Source organism: Oryctolagus cuniculus, chromosome 2, assembly GCF_964237555.1.
Source record: "Oryctolagus cuniculus chromosome 2, mOryCun1.1, whole genome shotgun sequence".
Classification (NCBI taxonomy): Eukaryota; Metazoa; Chordata; class Mammalia; order Lagomorpha; family Leporidae; genus Oryctolagus; species Oryctolagus cuniculus.
Genome location: NC_091433.1, coordinates 128,593,938 through 128,619,971, shown reverse-complemented (window position 1 = coordinate 128,619,971; position 26,034 = coordinate 128,593,938). Strand labels below are relative to the sequence as shown.

The following is a 26,034-nucleotide window of genomic DNA, read 5'->3' as shown; positions in this document are numbered from 1 at the left end:
ATTTGCGTCAAGCTTTCAAAGTGGTCTTACCTTGGTCCCGACATCTACTCCTGTAGTTGGTGGGGTCCAGCTTTCCTACCCCAGCCTTCTCCTCCACCTTCATGACTATAAAGTAAAAGATGAACATAGCCTTAAAAATGTATGTGGCAAACAAGGATTTCCAGGAGAAATGATCAAATACATAAAGTAGAAGACCTTAGCTAATACAAAATTAAAGCAAAAGAAGAATCTCATGGATCTCCAATAACAAACACACCTCTTTTTCAAGTACAAATGGAAGATTTACAACAAGAGCACACATACTAGGTCACAGGAAAACCTAGATAAATTTAGGTCAGTCAATTTATCATACTTTTAATATATACTTTCTGAACATAGTTGTTTTTTTTTTTTTTTTTTAAACAGGCAGAGTGGACAGTGAGAGAGAGAGAGAGAGACAGAGAGAAAGGTCTTCCTTTTCCATTGGTTCATCCCCCAATGGCCGCTGCGGCCGGCGCGCTGTGCCGACCTGAAGCCAGGAGCCAGGTGCTTCCTCCTGGTCTCCCATGCGGGTACAGGGGCCAAGCACTTGGGCCATCCTTCACTGCACTCCTGGGCCCAGCAGAGAGCTGGACTGGAAGAGGAGCAACCGGGACAGAATCCGGCGCCTCAACTGGGACTAGAACCCGGGGTGCCGGCACTGCAGGCGGAGGATTAGCCTATTGAGCCGCAGCGCCAGCCCTGAACATAGTTTTAACAGGAAACCACAAAGAAATTATTAAATATTTAGAATTCACCACTCGCAGCTACTACAAATGAAATTTATGGAATGCAGCATATCAGAGGAAAAAGGGAGGGAAGAAAAGGAGGAACAGAGGGAGGGGAGAGATGGAAGGAAATGCATGTGATAAATATTCACAAGAAGCCAGAAAAACAGGAGAGAAACCCCCAAGAAAGTAGAAGAGATAAAGAAAGTATAAAAGATAAAAAGCAAAAACTAATGAAATAGAAAATAATCAGGGGCTGGCGCTGTGCCTCAGTGAGTTAACACCCTGGCCTGAAGTGCCAGCATCCCATATGGGCTCCGGTTCTAGTCCCAGCTGCTCCTCTTCTGATCCAGCTCTCTGTTATGGTTTGGGAAAGCAGTAGAAAATGGCCCAAGTCCTTGGACCCCTACACCCGTATGGGAGACCCAGAAGAGGCTCCTGGCTCCTGGCTTCGGATTGGCTCAGCTCCGGATGTTGCAGCCATCTGGGGAGTGAACCAATGGATGGAAGACCTACCTCCCTCTCTGTCTCTACCTCTCTCTGTAACTCTGACTTTCAAATAAATAAAATAAATCTTTAAAAAAAAATAAAATAATCAAGCATAGACAGCGTTAGTAAATCCAAAGGCAATTGTTTGAAAAAGTTATTAAAAAGACAAACTATATAAGACTAATGAAGAAGAAAAGAATATTCACAAGTAATCAACATAAGGAATAAAAAAAGAGACATCAGTAGAATATAGCAGAGAATTAAAAAGATTATAAGAGAATCCCATGAGAAAACTATATGCCAACAGGTTTTAAAGTGTAGATAGTAATAGCTACCATGGCTATGTTCCATGTTCAATTTTAAGTGTTTTGAAGGCTGATTTAATTAACCTTCTCAACAACCCTATGAAGTAGCATTATTCCCATCTTACAGATGAGGAAAATGAGGCACAGAGATTAAACTACTGCCTAGGGGGCCAGTGTCATGGCATAGCAGGTTAAGCCACAGTCTGAGATCCTTGCATCCCATATAAGTGCTGGTCCATTTCCAATCCACACCCCATTAATGGGCCTGGGAAAGCAGTAGAAGATGGCCCAAGTCCTTGGGCCCCTGCACCTGCATGGGAGACCTGGAAGAAGCTCCTGGTTCCTGACTTCAGATCAGTTCAGCTCCAGCCGTTGCAGCCATTTGGAGAGTGAACCAGTGGATGGAAGACTCTCTCTCTCTCTCTTTCTCTTTCTCTGTAACTGCCTTTCTCTGTAACTCTACCTCTCAAATAAATAAATAAAATCTTAAAAAAAGTTTTATCCAAAATGTCAAGCATTAGATAGCCTTTCTTATGAAAAATAGTTCTCAAAAACAGATAAAGAGTAAGTCAAGAGTGGGTAGGTACATCTGAAGACAGGAAGCAACGAGGGGCTGAAAACAATTTTGTTGAAAATCACAGTTAAATCCTCAGATGTCTCTTCTGGGCTCAGTCTCCAGAATACCCTTGCTATTCCAGAAGATGGAGGGGTTAATTCAGAAGGCCCTTGGATAGCTAGGCTCCTAGAACACAAAAGCAGCTTAGATCCTCAGGCAGGAATTGGAAGGATTTGCAGATTCTGACATTTTGGGGACCTCTAACACAATGGTGAGGGCCCGTCCACTTGTCCACTGTAAATCTTTTTGTTGTTGTTGTTGTTGTTGTTTTTTGTTTGTTTGTTTGTTTGTTTTGACAGGCAGTGTTAGACAGTGTGAGAGAGAGAGAGAGAGAAAGGTCTTCCTTTTTCCATTGGTTCACCTCCCAAATGGCCACCACGGCTGGCACCGCTGCCCGATCCAAAGCCAGGAGCCAGGTGCTTCTTCCTGGTCTCCCATGTGGGTGCAGGGCTCAAGCACTTGGGCCATCCTCCACTGCACTCCCGGGCCATAGCAGAGAGCTGGACTGGAAGAGGAGCAACCGGGACAGAATCCGGCGCCCCGACCAGAACTAGAACCCGGGGTGCCGGCGCCACAGGCGGAGGATTAGCCTAGCGAGCTGCAGCGCCGGCCCCACTATAAATCTATCATTCAACAGATCCAGCTCGTCCATATGGACAGTTCCACTCCAAAATATGAATGGCTAAGCAAGACCTGCCAGAATGACAGAGATCAAAACAAACAGGAAAAGAGAAAATCCAATCATGGACCTTGGTGCAATCTAGGCAGGAAAAGAAACCATTAAACTGTTTAACATTTTCAAGGAGGCATGAAGAACATTGTATCCATGACAAAAACAACAAAGCAGACTACTATAACCTGAGACTTTCAAAGAATAGGAAGGAACTCTTGGAAAGTTAAAATGTTAGAAGAGAGGCAGGCACTTAGTAGTTAAGATGTCACTGGGGATACCTATCTCCCATACTGGAGTGCCCAGTTCGAGTCCTGGCTCCACTTCTTTGTTTTTTTCTAAAAGATTTATTTATTTATTTATTTGAAAGTCAGAGTTACACACAGAGAGAGAAGGAGAGGCAGAGAGAGAGAGAGGTCTTCCATCCGCTGGTTCACTCCCCAATTGGCCGAAGTGGCCAGAGCTGTGCCCATCCAAGGCAGGAGCCAGGAGCTTCCTCCGGGTCTCCCACATGGGCACAGAGGCCCAAGGACTCAGGCCATTCTCTACTGCTTTCCTAAGCCATAGTACAGAGCTGAATTGGAAGTAGAGCAGCCGGGACACAAACTGGCGCCCATGTGGGATGCTGGCACTGCAGGCACCTGCTTTACCCACTACATCACAGCACTGGCCCCCCTGGCTCCACTTCTGATCTGAGCTTCCAGCTCATATGCACACTGGGAAGGGAGCAGATGATGACTAAAGTACTTGGATTCATGCCACCCACATGGATACCAGTTGGAGTTCCTGATTGCTGTCTTCATCCTGGCCCAGCCCTGGATGCTACCACCATCTGGGGAGTGAACCAGTAGATGCAAGACTTCTTTGTCTCTCTTTCAAATTAAGTAAAAATAAATAAATAAAAATTTTAAAATGAAAATTTAGAAGAAAAATTTTCAATAAACAAGTTGGGACATAAAGTTGAAAGAAAATGTCAGGGCATAGAACACAAGCACAAAGCACAGAGACATTTTCAAAATAGTAAGACAGGGGCTGGTGCTGTGGCACGGCGGGTAAAGCCACCGCCTGCAGTGCCGGCATCCCATGTGGGCCCCGGTTCAAATCCTGACTGCTCCACTTCCAATCCAGCTCTCTGCTGTGGCCTGGAAAAGCAGTAGAAGATGGCCCAAGTTCTTGGGCTCCTGCACCCACGTGGGAGACCCGAAAGAAGCTCCTGGCTCCTGGCTTTGGATGGGTGCAGCTCCAGCCATTGCAGCCAACTGGGGAGTGAACCAGTGGGTGGAAGATCTCTATCTCTCTCTGCCTTCTCTCTTTGTGTAACTCTCTCTGTGTAACTCTTTCAAATAAACAAATAAATCTTAAAAAAAATATTAGTACAAAGGGCTAGTGCTGTGGCATAGCTGGTAAAGCCTCCACCTGAGGTGCCGGTATCCCATCCCATGTGGGCGCCAGTTCAAGTTCCAGCTGCTCTTCTTCCTATCCAGCTCTCTGCTATGGCCTGGGAAAGCAGTAGAAGATGGCTCAAGTCCTTGGGCCTCTGTAGCCATGTGGGAGACCCGGAAGAAGCTCCAGGTTCCTGGCTTCAGATCGGCCCAGATCTGGCCGTTGCAGCCATCTGGGGAGTGAACCAGCGGATGGAAGACCTTTCTCTCTCTCTCTCTCTCTCTCTCTCTCTCTCTCTGCCTCTATAACTTCATCTTTCAAATAAATAAATCTTTTAAAAAAATAGTAGGACAAGACAAAGTAATCGGAGCATCAATCCAGGAAGAACAAGCATCAAAGTAATAAGAGTTCCCTGAGAGAGATGAGAAGAAAATAGTGGAGGGAAGTGTTGTGGCACAACAGGCTAATCTCTTCACAAGCCAGCATCCCAGAGCCCACATCAGAGCACTGGTTTGAATCCTGGCTGCTCTGCTTCTCATCCTGCTCCCTGCTAATGTTCCTGGGAAGGCAGCAGAAGATGGCCCAAGTGATTGGGCCCCTGCACCCATGTGGGAGACCTGAACAGATTCCTGACTCCTGGCTTCCAGTTAGCCTAGTCCAGTCCTGACCATTTTAGCCATTTGGGGCTGAACTAACAGATGGAAGATCTCTCTCTCTTTCACCTTCTTTCCTTCTGTCACTCTGGTTTTCAAATAAAACTCTAAAAAAAGGAAACAATAGTGGAGAAGAAATTATCAAGGAAGTAACATGAGAATGTTTCCCAGAACTGCAGAATTTGCATTTCCTTATGGAAAGAGCCGCTGAGAGCCAAGAAAAATGAATGTTTTAGAAATCTACTCCAAGTCCATCATCTCAACATTTTAGAATATCAGAGAGAGCCCTTAAAGCTTCCAGAAGAAAATAAGTCACCTACAAAGAATGAAACTTAAGAACTGTCATGTTTTTGCAACTGTGTAGTAACTGTGGAAGCTACAGGACAATTGGCACTATGCTTCTGAAAGTAAGAACAAATCTTGGGGCCAGCACTATGGCATAGAAGGTTAATCCTCTGCATGCAGTGTCGCCATCCTATAAGAGTACCAGTTCAAGTTCTGGCTGCTCTACTTTGGATCCAGCTTCCTGCTAATATGCCTGGGAAAAGCAGAGGAAGATGGTCCAAGTACTTGGGCCCCTGCAACCACGTGAGAGACCTGGTAGAAGCTCTTGGCTCCTGCCTCCCAGCTCCCAGCTGTTGTGGCCAACTTGGGAGTGGACCAGGAATGGAAGACCTTTCTCTCTCTCCTTTTCTCTCTGTTTCTCTGACTTTCAAATAAATAAATAAATATTAAAAAATAAAGAACAAATCTTTTCCAATTTAGAATTTGTCTTAACCAAGCTATCAATCAAATGTAAGGGTAGAATAGGACATTTTCTTTTCCTTCCTTCCTTCCTTCCTTCCTTCCTTCCTTCCTTCCTTCCTTCCTTCCTTCCTTCTTTCCTTTCCTTTCCTTTCCTTTCCTTTCCTTTCCTTTCTTTTTCTTTTTCTTTTTCTTTTTCTTTTTCTTTTTCTTTTTCTTTTTCTTTGACAGGCAGAGTTAGACAGTGAGAGAGAGAGAGACAGAGAGAAAGGTCTTCCTTTTTCCATTGGTTCACCCCCCCCCAAGAGGCCGCTATGGCTGGCACGTTGTGGCTGGTGCGCTGTGCCGACCTGAAGCCAGGAGCCAGGTGCTTCCTCCTGGTCTCCCATGTGGGTGCAGGGCCCAAGGACCTGGGCCATCCTCCACTGCACTCCTGAGTCACAGCAGAGAGCTAGACTGGAAGAGGAGCAACGGGGACAGAATCTGGCGCCCCGACCAGGACTAGAACCCAGGGTGCTGGCGCCGCAGGTGGAGGATTAGCCTAGTGAGCCTCAGCGCTGGCCCAGAATAGGACATTTTCATACATAAAATGTCTCAAAAATTTACCTCCTGTGCACCTTTTTCAGGAAGTGATTAAAGAAGGACCTCTACCAAGATGAAGGAGTACCTAAGAAAGGAAAAGAGGATGTGGGATATGACACTCACCACAAAGGGAACTGCTAGAAGAACTATGCAGCAGCAACAGAGAGCAACAAGTGCATCTTAGAGCATGCTTGGAACATGATGCCTTCAAGAAAAAACTGGAACTGAAAAGCTATCTTGATGTGTTGAACTGTTTGAGAGAAAAAAAATATGTCTACCAGGAGGGAGGGTGGGTATTTGGTGTAGAAGTTAGGATCCACTTGAGATGCCGGTGTCCCATATTGGAGAGCCCGGGTTCCAGTCCCACCTCTACTTTTGATTCCAGCTTCCTGCTAATGCACATCCTGGGAGGCAGCAGGAGATGGCTTAAGTACTTGAATTCCTGCCACCCATGTGGGAGGTCTGGACTGGGCTCTCAGTTCCCAGTTTCAGGCTGGCCCAGCCCTGGCCATTGAAGGCATTTCGAGAATGAATCAGTGGATGGGAGATCTTTATCTGTCTGCCTGTCTGTCTCTTCACACTCAAATAAATTAAATAAAACTATCTTAAAAACTTAAAAACTAGGAGCCAGTGTTGTGGCACAACAGGTTAAACTGCCTCCTGCAAAACTAGCATCCCATATGGGTACTGATTCACGTCCCAGCTGCTCCGCTTCTAATTCAGTCCCTTGCTAACCTGCCTGGGAAAACAGCAGAAGATAGTCCAAGTGCTTGGGCCCCTCCCATCCAGGTAGGAGACTCAGAAGGGTTCCAGGCTCCTGTCTTCAGCTTGACACAGCCCTGGCCATTGCAGCCATTTGCAGAGTGAACCAGAGGATGGAAGATCTCTCTTTCTGTTTCTCCCTCTTTCTCTAACTCTGCCTTTCAAGTAAATAAAAAATTAAACTTCTAAATTTAATTTTTAAAAGATTTATTTTTATTTTTAAAATAAATCCTGAAGCCAGGAGCATGGAGCCCATGTAGAAGACCCAGATAGGCTGGGTGCAGGGACCCAAAACCTGGGCCATCTTCCATTGCTTTTTCCGATGCATTATGGTAGGGAGCTGGATTGCAGGTGGAGCAGTCAGGTCTCAACTGGCACCCAAATGGGATGCCAGCATTGCAAGTGGTGGTTTTATCCACTATGCCACAATGCCAGCCTCTAAATAAATCTTTTTAAAACATTTAAAAACTAAAATTAAAAATATTTTTAAAATAAAAATTAAAGAACTTACCAAGAATAATCATAGAAAAGAGAAGCAATCACGGTACACTGTACTCAACTATAAGCAACTATATAGTTTTAAACAAAAAAATAAAAGTACTACCAAAAATTGTGTTATTAGTACAGTTGGTATCCCTTCAATATGCAATACATATGGCTGTTGGTATCTTTTCTTAGTGGTCAAGTATCCACTTTAACTGTCAATGTCAATGTCACATTGCTTGCGTTGTATATTTTGAATATCATCATAGTATTTAAGGATTTTGGAGGATGGAGAAGTGTCGCTCCCCCTCTTCGCAGAGGAATGACACTAGACCCTGCGCTGTTCTTTTGTCTGCTTGGCCCTTCCCGGGTTTGCTGCTGGTCCTTCCCGCGTTGGCTGCCAGCCCCCCCACCTCCGTGGAGGGGCGGCTCCCCCTGCCACTTTCCCCACTTCCGCGGAGAAGTGGCACACCGCCGGCCGGCTCTCTTGGGGGCTGCTCAGATGTTATCCGGATGTTCCTGGTGCATGTTGTCTCTCTCCTCCTTTATAGTCCTCTTCCAGAGGCAGAGAGAGACAGAGAGGTCTTCCATCCATTGGTCCACTCCCCAGATGGCTGCCATGACCAGAGCTGCACAGATCCGAAGCCAGGAGCTTCTTTCAGGTCTCCCACATGGGTACAAGGACCCAAGGACTTGGGCCATCTTCTACTGCTTTCCCAGGCCATAGCAGAGAGCTGGATCAGAAGGTGGAGCAACTGAGACTCGAACTGGCACCCATATGGGATGCCGGCACCGATGGTGGAAGCCTTACCCACAATGCCACAGCACTGGCCCTCTTGACTTTCAAGTGGATGAAATGAAACACACACATAATACTACCAATATTGCTTATGGCCACCTTTATAAGTAGTGAAAGCACAGAATTGTGCAGGGGCATGATACACAGTAACTTCAAGCTACCCCTGAGGGAGGCAGAAGGTTTAATGGCAATGTTTTAGCTATATTTTTGGTATTTTTGGATAAATAAAGATATGAAGCAAATATTTTAAAAGTTAAATGTTAGGGGGCCAGTGCTATGGCACTGTGGGTTAACACCCTGGCCTGAAGTGCTGGCATCCAATATGGGCGCAGGTTTGAGTCCCCTGCTGCTCCACTTCCTGTCCAGCTCTCTGCTATGGCCTGGGATAGCAGTAGATGGCCCAAGTCCTTGGGCCCCTGCACCCACGTGGGAGACCCAGAAGAAGCTCCTGGCTCCTGGCTTCGGATCAGCACAGCTCAGGCTGTTGTGGTCATCTGGGGAGTGAACCAGCAGGTAGAAGACCTCTCTGTATCTCTCTCTAACTCTTTCAAATAAATAAAAAATAAACCTTAAAAAAATTAAATGTTATTTCTGATTAGCGATATGTGATGTCTATCATATTAATCAAATTTGAAGTATCTTTTAATTACAATTAAAAATGTTTATAAAAAGAAATAAGATAACTCCCCAATTCTATAAATAATAGGTTTAGAAAAAATGGGCCAAATACTCTGCACAGAAAATGGAGGGAAATCCTCACACTGCGATATATTATGAAATTTCAGGATACCACCTGTGAAGAAAAGAAAGATCCTAAAATCCTCTCGTGGGAAAGAAGCAGAACCAAGTACTTGGGCCCCTGTTACCCACGTGAGAGAGCTGGATGCAGTTCTTGGCTCCTGGCTTCAGTCTGGCACAGATTTGGGTGTACAGCCTTTTGGGGGAGTGAACCAGCAGATGGAAGATAACGCTTTCTCTGTCACTCTGCCTTTCAAATAAATAAATAATTCAATCTTTAAGTAACCGATAATTTATCTATTTGGGAGGATATAGAAGAGATTGATGAGGTTTGAGATAAGCAAATATTTACCTGTAGGTGATTGATATCTAGCTTAACAAATAGCAGGTATTATTATTATTATTATTATTGTTATTATTATTAGAGGAGTACAGGTGACCAACAGGAAGAGCAATAAGAACTCCTGGTGGTTGTCTGGGAAATGGAACTGTGGAGTATGGGGAAGCTGGGACGGGATTCCAATGCTTTTTAATCAAAGCCCTTATATGTATTAATTGATTTTAAAATCATGGTTATATATTATGTTAAACATTTTAAAACAAGTAATTGAATATGACACACATGTTCCCACTTATGTGGGAACTGTATCCCTGAAAACTCATGGTTAAACATATATGTTCAAAGTGGATCATGTACAAAACAAAGAATGCTTTAAGGCAGTAACCCGACGCCTTTAGCATGGATCAGGGCTTCTTAAATTGCAGATGGGGCCGGCGCCGCGGCTCACTAGGCTAATCCTCCGCCTTGCGGCGCTGGCACACCGGGTTCTAGTCCCAGTTGGGGTGCCGGATTCTGTCCCGGTTGCCCCTCTTCCAGGCCAGCTCTCTGCTATGGCCCGGGAGTGCAGTGGAGGATGGCCCAAGTGCTTGGGCCCTGCACCCGCATGGGAGACCAGGAAAAGCACCTGGCTCCTGGCTTCGGATCAGCGCGATGCGCCGGCCGCAGCGCACCAGCCGTGGCGGCCATTGGAGGGTGAACCAACGGCAAAAGGAAGACCTTTCTCTGTCTCTCTCTCTCACTGTCCACTCTGCCTGTCAAAAATTAAAAAAAAAATTAATTAAAAAAATTGCAGATGGATGGACCCCATTCCTGCAATTTCAGATTCAGTACACCTTGCAGGGTGGGGCGGGGGGCAGGACTGGGAATTTGATCTCCAACAAATTCCTGGTTGATGTTGATGGTGCTGATCTAAGGACCACACTTTAGAACCTGCTGTTTAGGGGCCAGGGTTGTGGGGCAGCAGGTAATACTGCCAGCATCCCATCTAATCACTGGTTTGAGTTCCTACAGCTCCACTTCTAATCCAGCTCCCTATATTTTTGCCTTTCAAATAAATAAATTAATCTTTTTTAAAAAATCCCTAATACAAATGAAACTGTTTTCAAGCATGTTTTTAAAAATGTGTTCTTTTCCACTTGAAGTCATATGGACACTCAGATCAGAAAATACAAGTGGGCCGGCGCCGCGGCTCACTAGGCTAATCCTCCGCCTAGCGGCGCCGGCACACCGGGTTCTAGTCCCGGTCGGGGCGCCGGATCCTGTCCCGGTTGCCCCTCTTCCAGGCCAGCCCTCTGCTGTGGCCCGGGAGTGCAGTGGAGGATGGCCCAGGTGCTTGGGCCCTGCACCCCATGGGAGACCAGGAAAAGCACCTGGCTCCTGGCTCCTGCCATCGGATCAGCGCGGTGCGCCGGCCGCAGCGCGCCAGCCGCGGCGGCCATTGGAGGGTGAACCAACAGCAAAAGGAAGACCTTTCTCTCTGTCTCTCTCTCTCACTGTCCACTCTGCCTGTCACAAAAAAAAAAAAAAAAAAAAAAAAAGAAAAGAAAATACAAGTGAATACAAAATGACACTACAGAGGCACATAGAGATGAGAACTCTACAAAACTACAGAAGTCAGGAGCTAGAACATGGCTGACATACAGGTTAAGGCATACCTCCTGCTTCTGAACTACATGAGAACATCCCCCTCACTTGTTCTGTGCTGTTCCTACTTTCTTGCAATTTGAGAGGAGCTCCCTTCCAGGAGTACGCAAAAGTGAGAGGAAAACCCAGACTACCCCGTGCATCTGAAATTGAGTGTCAGCCATATGGAAAGTATTTGCCCTGATCGGCCCCTATGCTGCCCCATAAAGATCCTCAACCAAACCTGCGACACAAAATTTCTATCTTCAGCATTTCACACAATGTCTATTAACTGAGGGTCAGATACTTTGCTTTCAACATCTCATTCAATCCTCACCACAATTCAGTGAGGAACATAATTTTTACTGCCAAAGACTAAGAGGATGAAGTAATTCACTCTGGATCATAGAGCCAGCCATGGCAGAGTTGGGATTCAGACTGCATTCTTCTTGATCCCCAAGCCCAGGGAAAGAAGGGAGGAAAAGTGGGGGAAGGAGAGAGGGAGGCATGGAGGGAGAAGGGGAGAAAAGAGGGGAAAGGGAGTCTGGTGCAGGTTTCTGACAGCCTTCCACTTGTGGGTTCTGGGCTATTCCTATGGTCCAGCTACAAGAACCCCACCACCACCACCAATGGCTTCATAATAAATTCCCCTTTGCTCTTTGGCTAGCTCCAGTTGATCTGAGTTATTTGCACCCAAAAATTACTACCCAGTACAACCATCCACTACAATATGTTGCCATAGGAGTTATGCTAGCGGCACGCCCTCCCTGGCATGTATGCAGCAAATGGAAGAACAGCAGTTTCTCGTATCTGCATTCCCTCCATCACCAACTACCTCACCAGTATTCTCCCATCTATCTGTTTTTTTTTAATTGAAAGAGATTTATTTAATATATAATCTCCATACAATTCAGTACAACAAGTTATAAAAGCTCTTTGTAAAATTTTATCCCTAGGATGCTAAAAACAGAAAAATCAATTCCAGCAACAAAGTCACTCTCTGATCTTTTGACAGGCAGAGTTAGACACACACACACAGAGAGAGAGAGAGAGAGAGAGAGAGAAAGGGTTTTCCTTTTCCGTTGGTTCACCCCCTAAATGGCTGCCACAGCCAGCACTGGGACGAGAACCCGGAGTGCTGGCGCTGCAGGCGGAGGATTAGCCTAGTAAGCCGCGGTGCCAGCCACTCTTGATTTTAAAAGCTTTGTTCTTAGACAAGCACTCTCTTGTAGGCCAAAAAGTTATCATGAATAAAGCAAGATCTATGATCTGAGAGGATTTTCATATATTTCTATTAATTCCAAAGTATGAATTAAAGTTTTAAATTAAATATCTCTACGTTAATTCAGGTAGATTTTGGCCAAAGATGAGCTACAATTTTTACAACTTAGAGAAAGTTAGTTTGGAGTCAGAATAAACATTTTTCTTTTTAGTTAACTGTGAAATAAAGCTGCAGACCAGATGTAATATCTACATGTACCCTGTCACCTGGCAACAGCCACCCACATGCACACACATGCACACACACAAACGTGCCAAACTGAATTCACATGGGTCAGGAAAACAGTCTTTAAGGGACAACCAATGGCCTAGATAATATCTTATTATGTTCCCGACTAGCGTATCTGAAATGAATCTCTATTCTTCCAAAGCCTGGTCTCCCATCCATCTTTAGACCATAGATCATCTTGGCATCGAGCATGGCTCTAAGGTGAAGGATCAGACCAAATTCTCCTCTGTCCTTAGTCATTTGATGGATCCTTCCTATTTCACTGCCCATACCCCAAGCCAGGAATCACATCTGGGATCCCTGAGAATCCAGAACCCTAAGCCAATAAGACTAAGGACCAGGATGCCACTCTGGTGAACAGACTTCCAGGGCTCCCTGCCCACGCAGCCTTCATGTCCAGCGCAGCCAGGAGAGAGTGACACACCCACCCTTGAAGATGCACAGCCACCACAATCCCAGCCATGGAGCTCTCTACCATCTGAGCACCCCTGTGCCCCACCTGCACGGGCTCATCAACCCAATCCACACGTCCTCACTGAGTACCCACTTTGTTCCAGATCTTGGCACTAGCCACTGGAAACAAAGGAGACAAAATAGTTTAATTACTAAGGAAGAAAGGCAAAATATGGTAACAAGTCCTCAAGGATAGACATCCATGTCCTCCAAAGAAAGCTCAAATAAATAAATAAATAATAAATAAATAAATAGCTGTCACAGCCACAGGTCAGCTGTTTGAGAGTCTCTCTTTCTACTCTGTCTTGTAAGCCACCTGATCTTTATCTCAAAGAACTCTAGGCCAGCCCACAGGGTGTCTAGTGAACCCCTCTGAGAGCATGAAGCAGTTCAGAAAAAGACCTGCCCAAGGGCATTTGCGGGATTAGTGAGAGAACCAAACTGACAAGAATAACACTGAGTCACCGGGCTTTAGACCAGACACCAGGGAAAGGCCACCCTCCCAACTGATGACTTGTCCATTGCCTCGGGGCCCCGCAGACCAAACACCCATGCCTGTCCCAGGAAAGAAAGGACAAAACAAGCCAACAGAATGCCCCCAAGAAAAGCAGCAGTGAGAAGGCCAGGTCTAAAACCTGTGTCTAAAACCTAAAAAGAAAAATGTGTCATGAACAGAGGCCAGCCGTTTTCCAATGTTACATTAGCACATGCCATCGATTTCCCTGCTTTCTGGGAAAGAGGCAAGGCAGGTTTTGCTTGCTTTATCAGTATTTAAGCTGCTCTCACAGATGGGTAAAGACGACAGAAATTTACATGCCTCGAAGAGAAACATCCAGTTCCATGGGATGAGAATAAGAGAGAACTAACTCACCAGGCTGTCAGACAGCAAGGGTCTCCCGTTGCTTCTGTTCATTTTGAGTGAGGTTTTGTATCTGGAACTCGAGAACGCAAGGCACCAGGGTGATGAAGACAGTGGAATTTTTAAAAGAAAGGCAAATATCCCACGCTCGTTTGGAGGATTTATCTAGCCTTCCTCATATTCTCTTCCTCAGTGTGTGTGAAGCTCGCTTCTAAATACTGTGTTCCTACTATGAAGCACATTTTCCCTTATCTGCATAGCTTTGTCTAATCTCCCTGAAACTTCAAGCTGCAGACTTACCTCTGTGTTCTAGCACTGGATCCAAAACCAGGGAAGGCCAGGGCCACTCACTCTGTTCCTGCTGGGTGGCAAGAAGGGTTCTCTGTGGTTTCCAGGCTGAACAGTATTTGGGGCATGGGAGATTGACTTCTGGGGCTCAGTGGCGGCCAGCCATGTGATCAGGGTGGGGGAAGGGACACTCCTGCATGGTCAGGGATGGATGCCTGGTTGGCTGACAGACAGGGCAGAGTAGGCTCTGAATAGAACCGGCCAGGATAATAGGCAGACATCTTTGCTTGGAATTTCTTCTTGGATTTCAACCTGGTGATTTTTTTTTTTTTTTTTAATGGAGAGATATGCTTCAGCCTTGAGTTTTGAAATGCTACATGGTTTTTATTCCAGATACTTTTTGGATCTGTCTTGGAAGGAAATTAGAGCTGGAAGAGAACTTAGAGGTCCTCCAGACCTACTCCAAGAGGGAAACCAAGGCCCAGAGAGGGGCGATGGCATTTCCAGGAGCCTGCGGAGGCCTGGGCCTGTGGTTACATACTGGGGTGACCCCAAGTGGCACAAAGTCACAGCTCCCCTGAATGTCTTCACCTTTCCGGCTGCTCGAGCTTTGAAGACTGCTGGGATGCTGGGGATGATTTCATCTTGTTGCCTACATGTACCCATATGTGCACCTATCAAGTAAGGGCATGGCTTAGAAATGGTAGCAGTTTATACTTGCTGTCAATGAGTCTTTGTAAACATGTGCACTTAAGTTTAGGAATCTCTATCTCAATCTTCATAAAAATGACCTTTTTGGAGGGATCAAGAGACAGCAAACACTGGAGACATCTTTGATCTCAAAGACCTTGGTGACCTAGAGCTAGAGCCATGGGTTCTAGTTCTCACCTGCTTCTCTGCCCAAATAGGGTGACTGCTGGTTGCCTGCTGATGAGAGGGAAGGTGCTAATGACGGTGGAGATGACAGAGGGGGAGCTATTGGCTGTAGGAGTAGCAGGATGATAGTGGAGGTGGGGTGCTGGTTTGGGTGCAGATGGCGAGATGCAGAAGAGGTGGTGAGGAGTAGATGAAGGTGGTGAGGTAGAGATAGGGAGTAGAGGCAATGGTGGTGATGGTAGAAGGAGTTAGAAGTCTTCCTGGGCCGGCACTGCAGCTTACTAGGCTAATCCTCCACCTTGTGGCGCCAGCACCGGGTTCTAGTCCCGGTCGGGGCGCTGGATTCTGTCCCGGTTGCCCCTCTTCCAGGCCAGCTCTCTACTGTGGCCAGGGAGTGCAGTGGAGGATGGCCCAAGTGCTTGGGCCCTGCACCCCTTGGGAGACCAGGATAAATACCTGGCTCCTGCCATCCGATCAGCATGGTGCGCTGGCCGCGGCGGCCATTGGAGGGTGAACCAAAAGACCTTTCTCTCTGTCTCTCTCTCACACTGTATACTCTGCCTGTCAAAAAATTAAAAAAAAAAAAAAAAGTCCTCCTGAATGAGGGAGGAGATATTCTCATTACTATCATGTTGATAATCCTGGATGGCCTGACCTGCTCTGATTATATTATGAAATGGTAACATCTTGCCATCAGGAGCTTGCAGAATGCTATCTTGTTCCCAAAGCTGTGTGACCTTTTTTTTTTTTTTTTTTAAGATTTTATTTATTTATCTGAGAGGTAGTTACGGACAGCGAGAGGAAGAGACAAAGAGAAAGGTCTTCCATCAGCTGCAAGGGCCAGAGTTGGGCTGATCCAAAGCCAAGAACCAGGAGCTGCCTCTGGGTCCCCCATGCTGGTGCAGGGGCCCAAGTGCTTGGGTCATCTTCTACTGCTTTCCCAGGTCAAAGCAGAGAGCTGGATGGGAAGAGTAGCTGGGACTAGAACTGGTGCCCATATGGTATGCCAACACTACAGGCAGAGGATTAACCTACTGTGCCACAGCACCAGCCCCTACAGCTGTGTGACCTTCAGGAAATCAATTTACCTCCCCAAGCCTCAGTATTCTTGGAGCAGAATTTGCACTTGATTGAATAGTGGTTGTTAGGAGAAAACCTCTCTCTCCCTCCAAGCACTTTTACCTTGCACTACAAAGCAGGAGCTTCTGTCCCATGTGATGTCTTGAGAAAAGCACTCTCCACTTACTTCTCAACCTCCTCACTCTTCCTACCCAGCAGAGGCTGAGTGGCTCATGTGCTTGGAGTTTTCGGGAGAACAAAACGAGTGCCATGTCAGGTCTCAGATTCTTCCGAGCTTCATCCTTCTGAAAAGTGTGTGCCCCAGAGAGGCCCATCCTCCTCTCCTCTCTTCTTTTCACAGGAAACTCCCCAGGCAGGCTCTAGCTCTGAGAGACAGGGGAGTCTCCCGGCTCTGGGTAGATATGTTTGATTCCGGGAAGAAAGAATTAGGAAGCCCAATTGTGCATTCAAAACCTTTTCCAATCAGATTTATCTGTTATGAATTTATTTTCGGTTACAGCAGCTTCACTTCTGTATCTTATTTCTCATTTGGTTCCAAGCACAGAGGGAACTTAAAGATTATGAATCTGTATTGTCTCAAAGACAGTGTGATGAGTTAATAACAAAAGAGTTTACACAATACACGGAGTGGATTGGACTCAACGCTCCCTAAGTTCCTTCAGGTTCTAATATCCTGTGAGTCTAGGAGTCTAGGGGCTTCTCTGGAGAACATCACACTTACGCTCATGGAGCTGGGTCAGAGGAGATGTTGAGACTCTAAGTGTGGACAATTCCCTAAGCTCTAACCCCCTTCTTTCCTGCTCTTCAACCAGATGAAGATCTTTCATCTTCGCACATCTTCCTCTTCTGCACATACACCAGCCCCTGAAGACTTCCTTCACTCTCCCCCTCACCTGGATCTCATGATTAATACCTACTTCTCTCCCTTCATTGATACCAACAACCTCTTATTACTGCCCCACCAATCTCTTACTCAAAAGCAACTATCCATTAGCCTTCTCCTCCTGCATTAAGTTCTCTTTCTTCTCTAGAGAAAGTCTGCCATCAGTGGGAGAAAACACAAACAATACACAGAGTGGCAAACAGTGTGTGTGTGTGTGTGTGTGAGAGAGAGAGAGAGAGAGAGAGAGAGAGAAACAGTGGAGTTGGGAGGGACAGAGACCTCATCCCCTGATGCCTGTGACCAAACCCATTCCTGCCCTTAGCTGTGGTTTAGTTTTGTGAGCCAAAAAACATGTTTAGAGAAGATCTTGCCATACCTTTCCTCCACTAGCCCTGCCCTCTGACCTCCTACCCAGGAGGCTGGTTCACCCTGTTGGCTTTAGCAGTGGAGTAAATGCTAGGGATGCTTTTCAATTCTTCGGCACAGCTCCAGCCATTGCAGCCATCTGGGGAGTGAACCAATGGAAGAAAGACCTTTCTCTCTGCCTCTTCCTCTCACTGTCTGACTTTACCTTTCAAATAAATAAATAAAATCTCTCTCCTTTTTTTTTCTTTTTTTTTGACAGGCAGAGTTAGCATGGTGACAGCTGAGGCTATGCATTGGCGTGGGGGAACGGGATAGGACTGGCCCCCGTGGTCCTTGGCCAGAGTGCTTTTCCTCCTTGGAACACAAGACAAGTCTGGAGACATTTGTGGCTGCTCTGGCAGGATGTCTGCTACTGCAGAGAGGGTTCTATTGGCTTCTAGTGAGGAGAGGCCAGAGATGCTGCTAATATCCTACAACGCCCAAGATAGCCCCCACAACAAAGAATTATCTGACTCCAAATGTCAATAATGCCGAGGTCACAAAATCCTGGATTGGACTATTTAGGCTCCTCTGGTCCCAGGTTCCAGTCCAAGCAAGAATAAAACTCACAGGCCCACCTCACTCGCCACAGCTCTACCAGGAGGGGAAGCTAAAGACTCTTAGTCATTTGCAGCAATGGACCTTCATGCCTCCATTTCCTTGGGATACCTGGAGGACAGGGTGGCTGCTCACTGGGACAGAGTCTCTTCCATCTCCTGGCTAAATGCCATCTGAATCCCACCTAGGCTTAGTATCTGGCGGGGTTTAAGCAGGTTTGACATATTGCTGGTTTGTAGGTGAAGTTCAACAAAGAGAGACACCTCCTATCCTAGAGGCCTGCAGGCTTAGGCCCTTGCTTGTGAGACAAGGATTCATTTGAGGGTCCCAGCAGACTTTTCTAGAAACTTTACCCACAAGAAGTTCCCCACGAGCTGGGCAACAATCACTGCAGAATGTGCAATTTCTGGCTTCCAGATTGTTTGTATCAAGCTTTGGCAGGTGGTACAATAACTGGCTGCCCCAGATTCTTCTGGGCTTTAGCTGATTTTGAACTATATCCAGGGCTGAGGAGGGAACATACTGTGATGGTATCAGAACTCTATGGGAAGGCAAAAAATAAAATAAAATAAAAGATGAGCAACAGCTTAAAGAGAAGCCTAGAAACAAAAGGCAGCCAAGCCCAGGTCACACTGTGGATGAGCCCTCTCCTTCCCCATGCCTATGCCTACCTACTCCCTGATCACTGCTATGGCCTGGGGCTTTGGCTCAAAGACACTAACCACAGGTGTGCCCTACTGCTCCTTTAATACCCCAAGCTCACTCCTACCTCAGGACCTTTGTATTTGCTGTTTCCCAGCCTTAAGCATGGTGTGCTCCCTTGTATATTAACTCTATGGTTAAATGCCATCTACCAAAGAACTTCCTGAGGCTGGTGCTGCGGTGTTATCAGGTAAAGCCGCCGCCAGCAGCACTAGCATCCCATATGGATGCCAGTTTGAGTCCCCACTGCTCCATGTACAATCCAGCTCTCTGCTATGGCCTGGGAAAGCAGAAGATGGCCCAAGTGCTTGGGCCCCTGCACCCATGTGCTCCTACATGGAAGAGGCTCCTGGTTCCTGGCTTTGGATCAGCACAGCACTGCCCGTTGTGGCCAACTGGGGAGTGAACCAGTGGATGGAAGACCCCCCCCCCTTTTCTCCCTCTGCTTCTCTGTAACTCTTTCAAATAAATAAATAAATCTTACCAAAAAAAAAAAAAAAAAAAGCGTCCTGACCAGCCTGTCTCAAATGCCCCATGCAGTCCTTAATTCAGCTTTATTTGTATATGTGCATTTCTATCCCCAAACATATTATATGCTGATTTATTTATTTTTTCCTCTGTTCTTCTAATATGGCCTGGACTTCGTTTTGCTCACTGATATATCTCTGGTACCCAGAAAAGACACTGGTTTGCTGATGGTTGGGTTCAAATCCCAGCTCCACTGCCGGTGGGATCTTAGGCGAGTTACTTTTTTTGTTTGTTTTGCCCAACTGAAAAGATGGGAAGGATCCTCACTTCTCCCTCCAAGGTTGTTGTCTGAGTGAATCAATGTATGTGAAACAGGTCAATGGTCCACAAGCAACAGCGCCCACTAGGAACATCATCATACTTATTATGCTCCCAGGAAACTGCCAACATGTCAATTCCGAGAAGCTGAGGAGGGCGATGAGAGGTACTCCCAGCACCTGGCACTGGTGGAGCTGGCTTTGGGACTTCTCTCTGAACTGGCAAGCCCTAGACCAGGGGCCTGCGCTCATCTTTTGCTTGCTCTCTGCTGCCCTCTGGAGGCTGGCAGTGAAGATAGGCACACAGGCCGCTGCAGAATCTCCACAGAGAGCATGGTTTGCCTTGGAAAAGAATGACACTTTGCCTTATGACAGTCCCTCTACTTGGGCATCCAAACCACCATAATTTATAGAAGAGGAAACTAAAATATCAAGAGGATAAAGTGACTTGTCCAAGTCTTCAGAGCAGGTAAATGGCTGAACTGGCCTTGGGAACAGGAATAGGAAGGTTTGCCTACAAGCTCTAAAAACTAGTAACATCACAAAAGACAGAAAGCACATATTATGTAAAACATTTATACATGCCTTGCACAGTGAGGTTCTGAAGTGTTAGCCAGTGCCTCCCCCGCCCCTGATATCTCCTTCACCTTCTCTCCCTTCCCCCTCCAGTCAGGCTATTGCATGATCACCGCAATGGGTTAAAGCCCTGGCCTGAAGTGCCGGCATCCCATATGGGCTCCGGTTCTGGTCCTGGCTGCTCCTCTTCTGATCCAGTTCTCTGCTATAGCCTGGGAAGGCAGTGGAGGATGGCCCAAGTCCTTGGGCCCCTGCACCCACATGGGAGACCCGGAAGAAGCTCCTGGCTCCTGGCTTTGGATCGGCCCAGCTCCAGCCATTGCAGCCATCTGGGGAGTGAACCAATAGAAGAAAGACCTTTCTCTCTGCCTCTTCCTCTCACTGTCTGTAACTTTACCTTTCAAATAAATAAATAAAATCTCTCTCCTTTTTTTTCTTTTTTTTACAAGCAGAGTTAGTGAGAGAGAGAGAAAGGTCTTCCTTCCGTTGGTTCACCCCCCAAATGGCTGCTATGGCCGGCACGCTGAGCCGATCCAAAGCCAGGAGCCAGGTGTTTCCTCCTGGTCTTCCATGCAGGTGCAAGGCCCAAGCACTTGGACCCTCCTCCACTGCCTTCCCAGGCCACAGCAGAGAGCTGGACTGGAAGAGGAGCAATTGGGACAGAATCCGTGCCCCAACCGGGACTAGAACCCAGGGTGCTGGCGCCGCAGGCAGAGGATTAGCCAAATGAGCCGTGGCACCAACCTAATAAATAAATAAAATCTTAAAACAAAATGGGAATAGGAGAGGGAGGAGGAAGAGGGGTGAGAGAGTGGGTGGGAGGGCAGGTATGGTGGGAAGAATTGCCATGTTCCTACAGTTGTAATTATGAAATGTATGAAAATGTATGAAGTTTGTATTCCTTAAAAGGTTTCTAGAGAAAACATAAAATAACATAAAAAACGAGAGAGAGAAGACATCAAGCAGCCTCTTCTCTTGGAGGAATTTGCTAGACTCCTGACCTAGGTAGGCCAAAGTATGGAGGAAAGGTGCAAAGAGAAAGATCAAGGCCATCCCCTCCCCTTCATCCTAGAAGTGTTCCCCAGCACGAGGATGGGAGCTGGATGGGAGTCAAGAGACATAAATATGCTTGGTTCTGAGACTCGGCTCATCCCTGCTCCCTACACACCAAAGAGCAGGCAGCATCTCTATGGATACGTGGGTCTGAGACAGAGAAGACCTCTGACTTGCTTCCCAGAGAGAATGACTGCAGGGTGTGTCCAGGACAGGAGGGCCCGAGGCAAGCTTGCCGAGGCAGCATGAAGAGGTGGAGGGAGAACTATCTGCATGGTGACCTTCAGGCACCAACCATGTAGAACCAGACAGGACAAGGATAGATGGCACCAAAGGTGCCTTTGTAGGTCCCTAACAACCTGGAACCCTGTACTCTGTCCCACCCCAACTCCAAAATGCAAGCTGTGAAGGGAACTCAGAACTGACTGGGACTAAGTGTCAGCATTTTTTTAAATATAGGGGCTCAAAATAAAGATGGAGGGTTTTAGAAATAAACTGATTCTTCTTACATGAGTTCAGGGGCTGAAACTGGAAGAATGTGTCTTTAAGAAAATAGTGTTGAAAAAAAAAGAAAATAGTGTTGAGTAAATGCATGACTTAAAAGATTAATTTGGATGCCAGTGCTGGCATTCCATATGGACACCAGGCCGAGTCCTGGCTGCTCCATTTCCCATCCAGCTTCCTGCTAATGTGCCTGGGAAAGCAGTGGAAGATTGCCCAACACCTGGGCTCCCATGTGGGAGACCAGAAGAAGCTCCTGGCTCCTGGCTTTGGCCTGGCCCAGCCCCAGCCATTGAGGCCATTTGGGGGGTGAGCCAGGGAATGAAAGGCCTTTCTCTCTCTCTCTCTCCTTTCCCCTTGTCTTTCTCTGTAACTCTTTCAAATTTATACATAAATCTTTTTTTAAAAAAAAAAAATCAGTTTAGGAGTGAAGTGTGGGCAGTGGACAAAGGCAGCAACATCGTCACGTGCTGGGCTCGGTGCACGTTATTTATGTCTGCCCTGAAACATAGGTGACTGCTCCTTAGAAGGGCTGAGCTTGTCTCCCAGTTTGCCCTGCACAATTACCATCTACCCTGTCATCTTGGCTTCACGTTTGCAAGGGTTCCAGTCTGGGCAGTAAGTTGTTACTCTGCTTGAGATATAAAGACTGAGAGTGGCCCCAGGGGCGGGCCAGCTCTGAGCCAGGCACCGTGAAACAGAAATAAGGTTTTTCCAGGCAGGTGGGGCAGGGGGCCAGAGGGCCAGGAAGTGGAGCCTGGGGAGGGGCTGAGAACCTCAGGGAGATGGCAACTGAAAGGAAGCAAGGGGCAGGTGCGGTGTCTTGAGAACTGTGGGGAGGTTGAGGATCGGACACTGGGTGGAGCTGAGAGGACACAGTGGAAGGTTTATACTTAGTATTTCAGATGGAGCAGCTCAGGGGCACAGCGAGGCCCAGGTTATAGGTACAGGGGCCAGAAATGAAGATCTGATTGAGTTTGGAGACCAGATAGGAACTGGGTGGCTGCAGAGAGACACAGAAGGGGCTATAGTCTCTACCCACTTAGTCCTTTTGAGTTTTGAAACTTGTGTCTAAATTACTTATTTAAAAAAAAAACTATAAATAAAACTAAAATTTAAAGGAATCCAGCCTGTCTTGTCTATACAATTTCCTAGATCAACTGTAACACCATTTTGTTTTTAAAACCTCATTACAAAAACAAATGGCCTGTAAACATTTTTGAAAAAAATGCTCAACTCACTCATTTAAAGAAAAAAAAATAGAGACATAATGAGGTGCCAGTTTCCCCTTTCACAACAGTGAGAGTGGAGGGTGACAGGCCTCATACTTGTGTGTACACTTGTTGTGAGACTGAAGATGAGCATGGCCTCACATGGGCCATTTTGGCAACATCTGTATAGCTTTGAAACGCACATACCTTTTGGTAGCAGCAATCCTTTGTCTGGAAAGTTATCTTACGGATATACCTGTGAACAAAGACAGATAGATGGTTTGGGCCAGTGACTCATTTCACTGTACTCCTATCAGAGGGGCATCATGGGAGTTAAATGATATAATACATAGAAGTTTAATGAGGTTATGGCACACAGTAAATGTTCAATAAATGCCAGAAGTTATTATTACAACATTGCTCATGGAAGAAAAATATTAGAAAAACCTAGGCGTCTATCAATGGAAAACTGATTTAAAAAAAAAGAAACAAAAAAGCTTTGTCTTTATTTTGTAAAACCATGAAGGTTTTAAAGAGAACGAGGAAATTCAGAATGATCTTTTAGAAATATGGTTGGGTGGGAAAAAGCAGAGTGCAGAATGGTCTTTTTTTTTTTTTTTTTTTTTTTTTAATGATTTACTTACTTATTTGAAAGAGTTACACAGAGGAGAGGCAGAGAGAGAGAGGTCTTCCATCCAATGGTTCACTCCCCAGGTGGCTGCAATGGCTGGAGCTGTGCCGATCCGAAGCCAGGAGCCAGGAGCTTCCTCCCAGTCTCCCACATGGGTGCGGGGACCCAAGGACTTGGGCCATCTTCCACTGCTTTCCTGGGCCATCGCAGAGAACTGGACAGGAAGTGGAGCAGCCGGGTCTTGAACCCGCGCCCATATGGGATGCTGGCACTTCAGGCCAGGGCGTTAACCCACTGCGCCACAGCGCCAGCCCCAAGAATGGTCTTAAGGCTCGCCATTACTCGTGTGTGGAGCATGCCTATGAGTACAGGGTCTCTCCAAGTAGGATGTTACAAAAACTGTTGCAGTGATGTCTGCTGGGAAGGGAACTGGGAGGGAGGGGCTCAGGGGTCACTGTATGATCTTGTGTATCTCTGATAATGTCCACCATGAGGATGTATGTATTCCCTATTCAAAGATAATTAAATAAATTCCCTTCTGGGTATACCCTCAAAATTGAAAGCCAAGAGTCAAATGGATACATGTATGTCAACATGCATAGCAGCATTCTTCAGAGTAGCTAAAAGGTGGAAACCACAGGAATATTCATCGACAGGTGAATGGATAAACATAGTGAGGTGTATACATACAATGGAATATTATTCAGCTTTAAAAAGGAAGGAAATTCTGACATGTGCTACAATGGGAGAATCTTGAGTACATTTTTCTAAGTGAAATAAACCAGGCACAAAAAGACACTGTAGATTCCTCTTACATGAGATGCACAGAAAGTCAGATTCTCAGAGAGAGGGTGGGTTAAGGGACATCAGGGGGCGCGGTGTAGGGAATGGGGGGATTAGTGTGCAAGTGGTACAGAGTTTCGGTTGGGGATGATAAAGAGGTTCTGGACACAGACAGTAGTGATGGTTGTACAGCAATGTAATTGTACTGAATACCTCTGAATCATACACTTAAAATGGTTAAAATGGTAAATTTTCTGTTACATTTATCTCACCACAAAAAGAAATAATTTTTTAATTTTGACTGGTGTTGTGTTAAACACAGAAATTAATCACAGAGAGCTGTATTGTATGAGACACAGAAAAGAGCCGTCCTAATGGAAAAAGGACTCTGGATCTCCAAATCCTAGTCCATCTGCTCTGCTCTTGTGGCTGGCGTTTGGGGGGCACTGAGATTCAGAGCAGGGGTGAATGGCTGAATCAGGGACCAGAGGAGGAAGGCAGCGTCACCCAAGACTGGGGAGAAAAAGAGAGAGATGACAGGTGGGGGCAGCAGAGGCATTCCCACCTGACCACGCAGTTTCTTCTCGAGGAGGGAGGTAAGTGGGATGGGAATGGGGGGAGGGATTCTGACACAGGTGGAAATGATTGATCATTGAGGAGCATAACAGAGGGGTCATTTAGGGCACTGAATCACCACATTCCACTGAGGACCCTGGCATGGCTGGAAGCCACATCTCCTTTACCTCCTGGACTCAAACTCTGAAGGGGTTGGAACCTTTATTTGCTTAACACATTGGGGGGAGGCAGAAACCAACACCCCCCCAGCCCTCTGTCTGCCATAGGCTTCCTTCCTTCAGCAGCACCAACCTGGGGGTGGCAAGAGGCCTCAATTTTACATCAGGATTGAAGTCTGGAGTATTACCAGGGACAGGACGCTGTAATTACTGAAGTGAGACTGACACCAAGGGTGACCAGAACAACGATGGGACAAGCCCTAAATTTCATTTGGAGGCACAGCAAGATCTGCTCATGAGTGGGGAGAGGAAAACTCAAGTGGCTTCCTGATTTTACCCCAACCCATGTGTGTTCAGTGGCACAGGTACACAACATTATGCTCAATTATTAACATGCATATATCTTGCGGCTCCCTCTAGCCTGTAAGCTGAGGGCAGGGCCATGTCTCCCTATACTGCTTCCAGTGCCTACTGAAATACCATGCACGTATGTGCAAAGCAGGCACTGGGATGGCTGCTGATTCAATTACTGACCAAGGGGAGAGGTCCACATTGGGCAGCATGGTTTTGTTGCTGTGCTTAGGCAGGCAGGCAAGTAGTAAGTCCTGGCTAAGTTAGGCTGACTCTTCCTAAAGAGAGAGCCTGTGTTCCAGGGAACATGATGTAAAAGCGATGTTGCAGGTTGCCCAGGCTTAGGGGAAGAGGGGCAGAAGTGAGGTAGATGCAGATTGCCATTTTCCGCTTCTCTGTTAAGGCTGTTCTTACTCTGGAGTAAGGAGAGGAAGACTCAGACATGACACTACATGTGTCCTGTCATACCAGGAGTGAGTACTGCAATCACCTATAAGACCTCACCCCAAGCTCAATGCATTTATGAGAGACTCTTAAAGGGCCCCTTGTCTTCATCCTCCAAGCTATGTACTCCCGAGACATCCAACTAGCAGAAGCTGCTCAGAGTCCAATGCTCAAGGTATGGAAGTCTATCTGAAGTAGCTCAAGAAAAATTTTTCCACAAATGAAAGCCGAGAACTGGAAACACAAGGCCAGCTGATTCTGGTTTGGGGAATGGTAACACTGGAGAACACACTCGACCAGCCATGTCTCATGGCAGTATCCATGCTGAAGAATCTCCTTTGTTGACATGGCCACCACCCCCTGTTCATAGGACTGCAGAGGTAAGAGAGATGTGTGAACGTCTCCATTGCTGACTGCT

The 26,034-nt window shown here is 46.5% G+C and overlaps 1 protein-coding gene across 9 annotated transcripts in view; it reads right to left on the bottom strand.

Annotated features, from left to right (window-relative positions):
• SLC4A5 (solute carrier family 4 member 5) overlaps positions 1-26,034 on the bottom strand; it is a 141,666-nt gene that overhangs the window by 96,330 nt on the left and 19,302 nt on the right. For 4 of the 9 annotated variants that reach the window (XM_051837194.2, XM_002709728.5, XM_008254223.4 and 1 more), the window contains exons 2-3: positions 22,881-22,929; positions 31-105 (exon numbers count right to left, since the gene is read on the bottom strand). In XM_051837194.2, coding sequence (XP_051693154.2) covers positions 31-103 — 73 coding nt within the window. In that variant the 5' untranslated portion in view covers positions 104-105; positions 22,881-22,929. Of the gene's footprint in view, positions 1-30; positions 106-13,767; positions 14,032-14,055; positions 20,558-22,880; positions 22,930-23,317; positions 23,519-26,034 lie in introns of those variants that run through there. The other 5 variants (XM_070068885.1, XM_070068886.1, XM_051837209.2 and 2 more) reach the window with 5 other exon arrangements.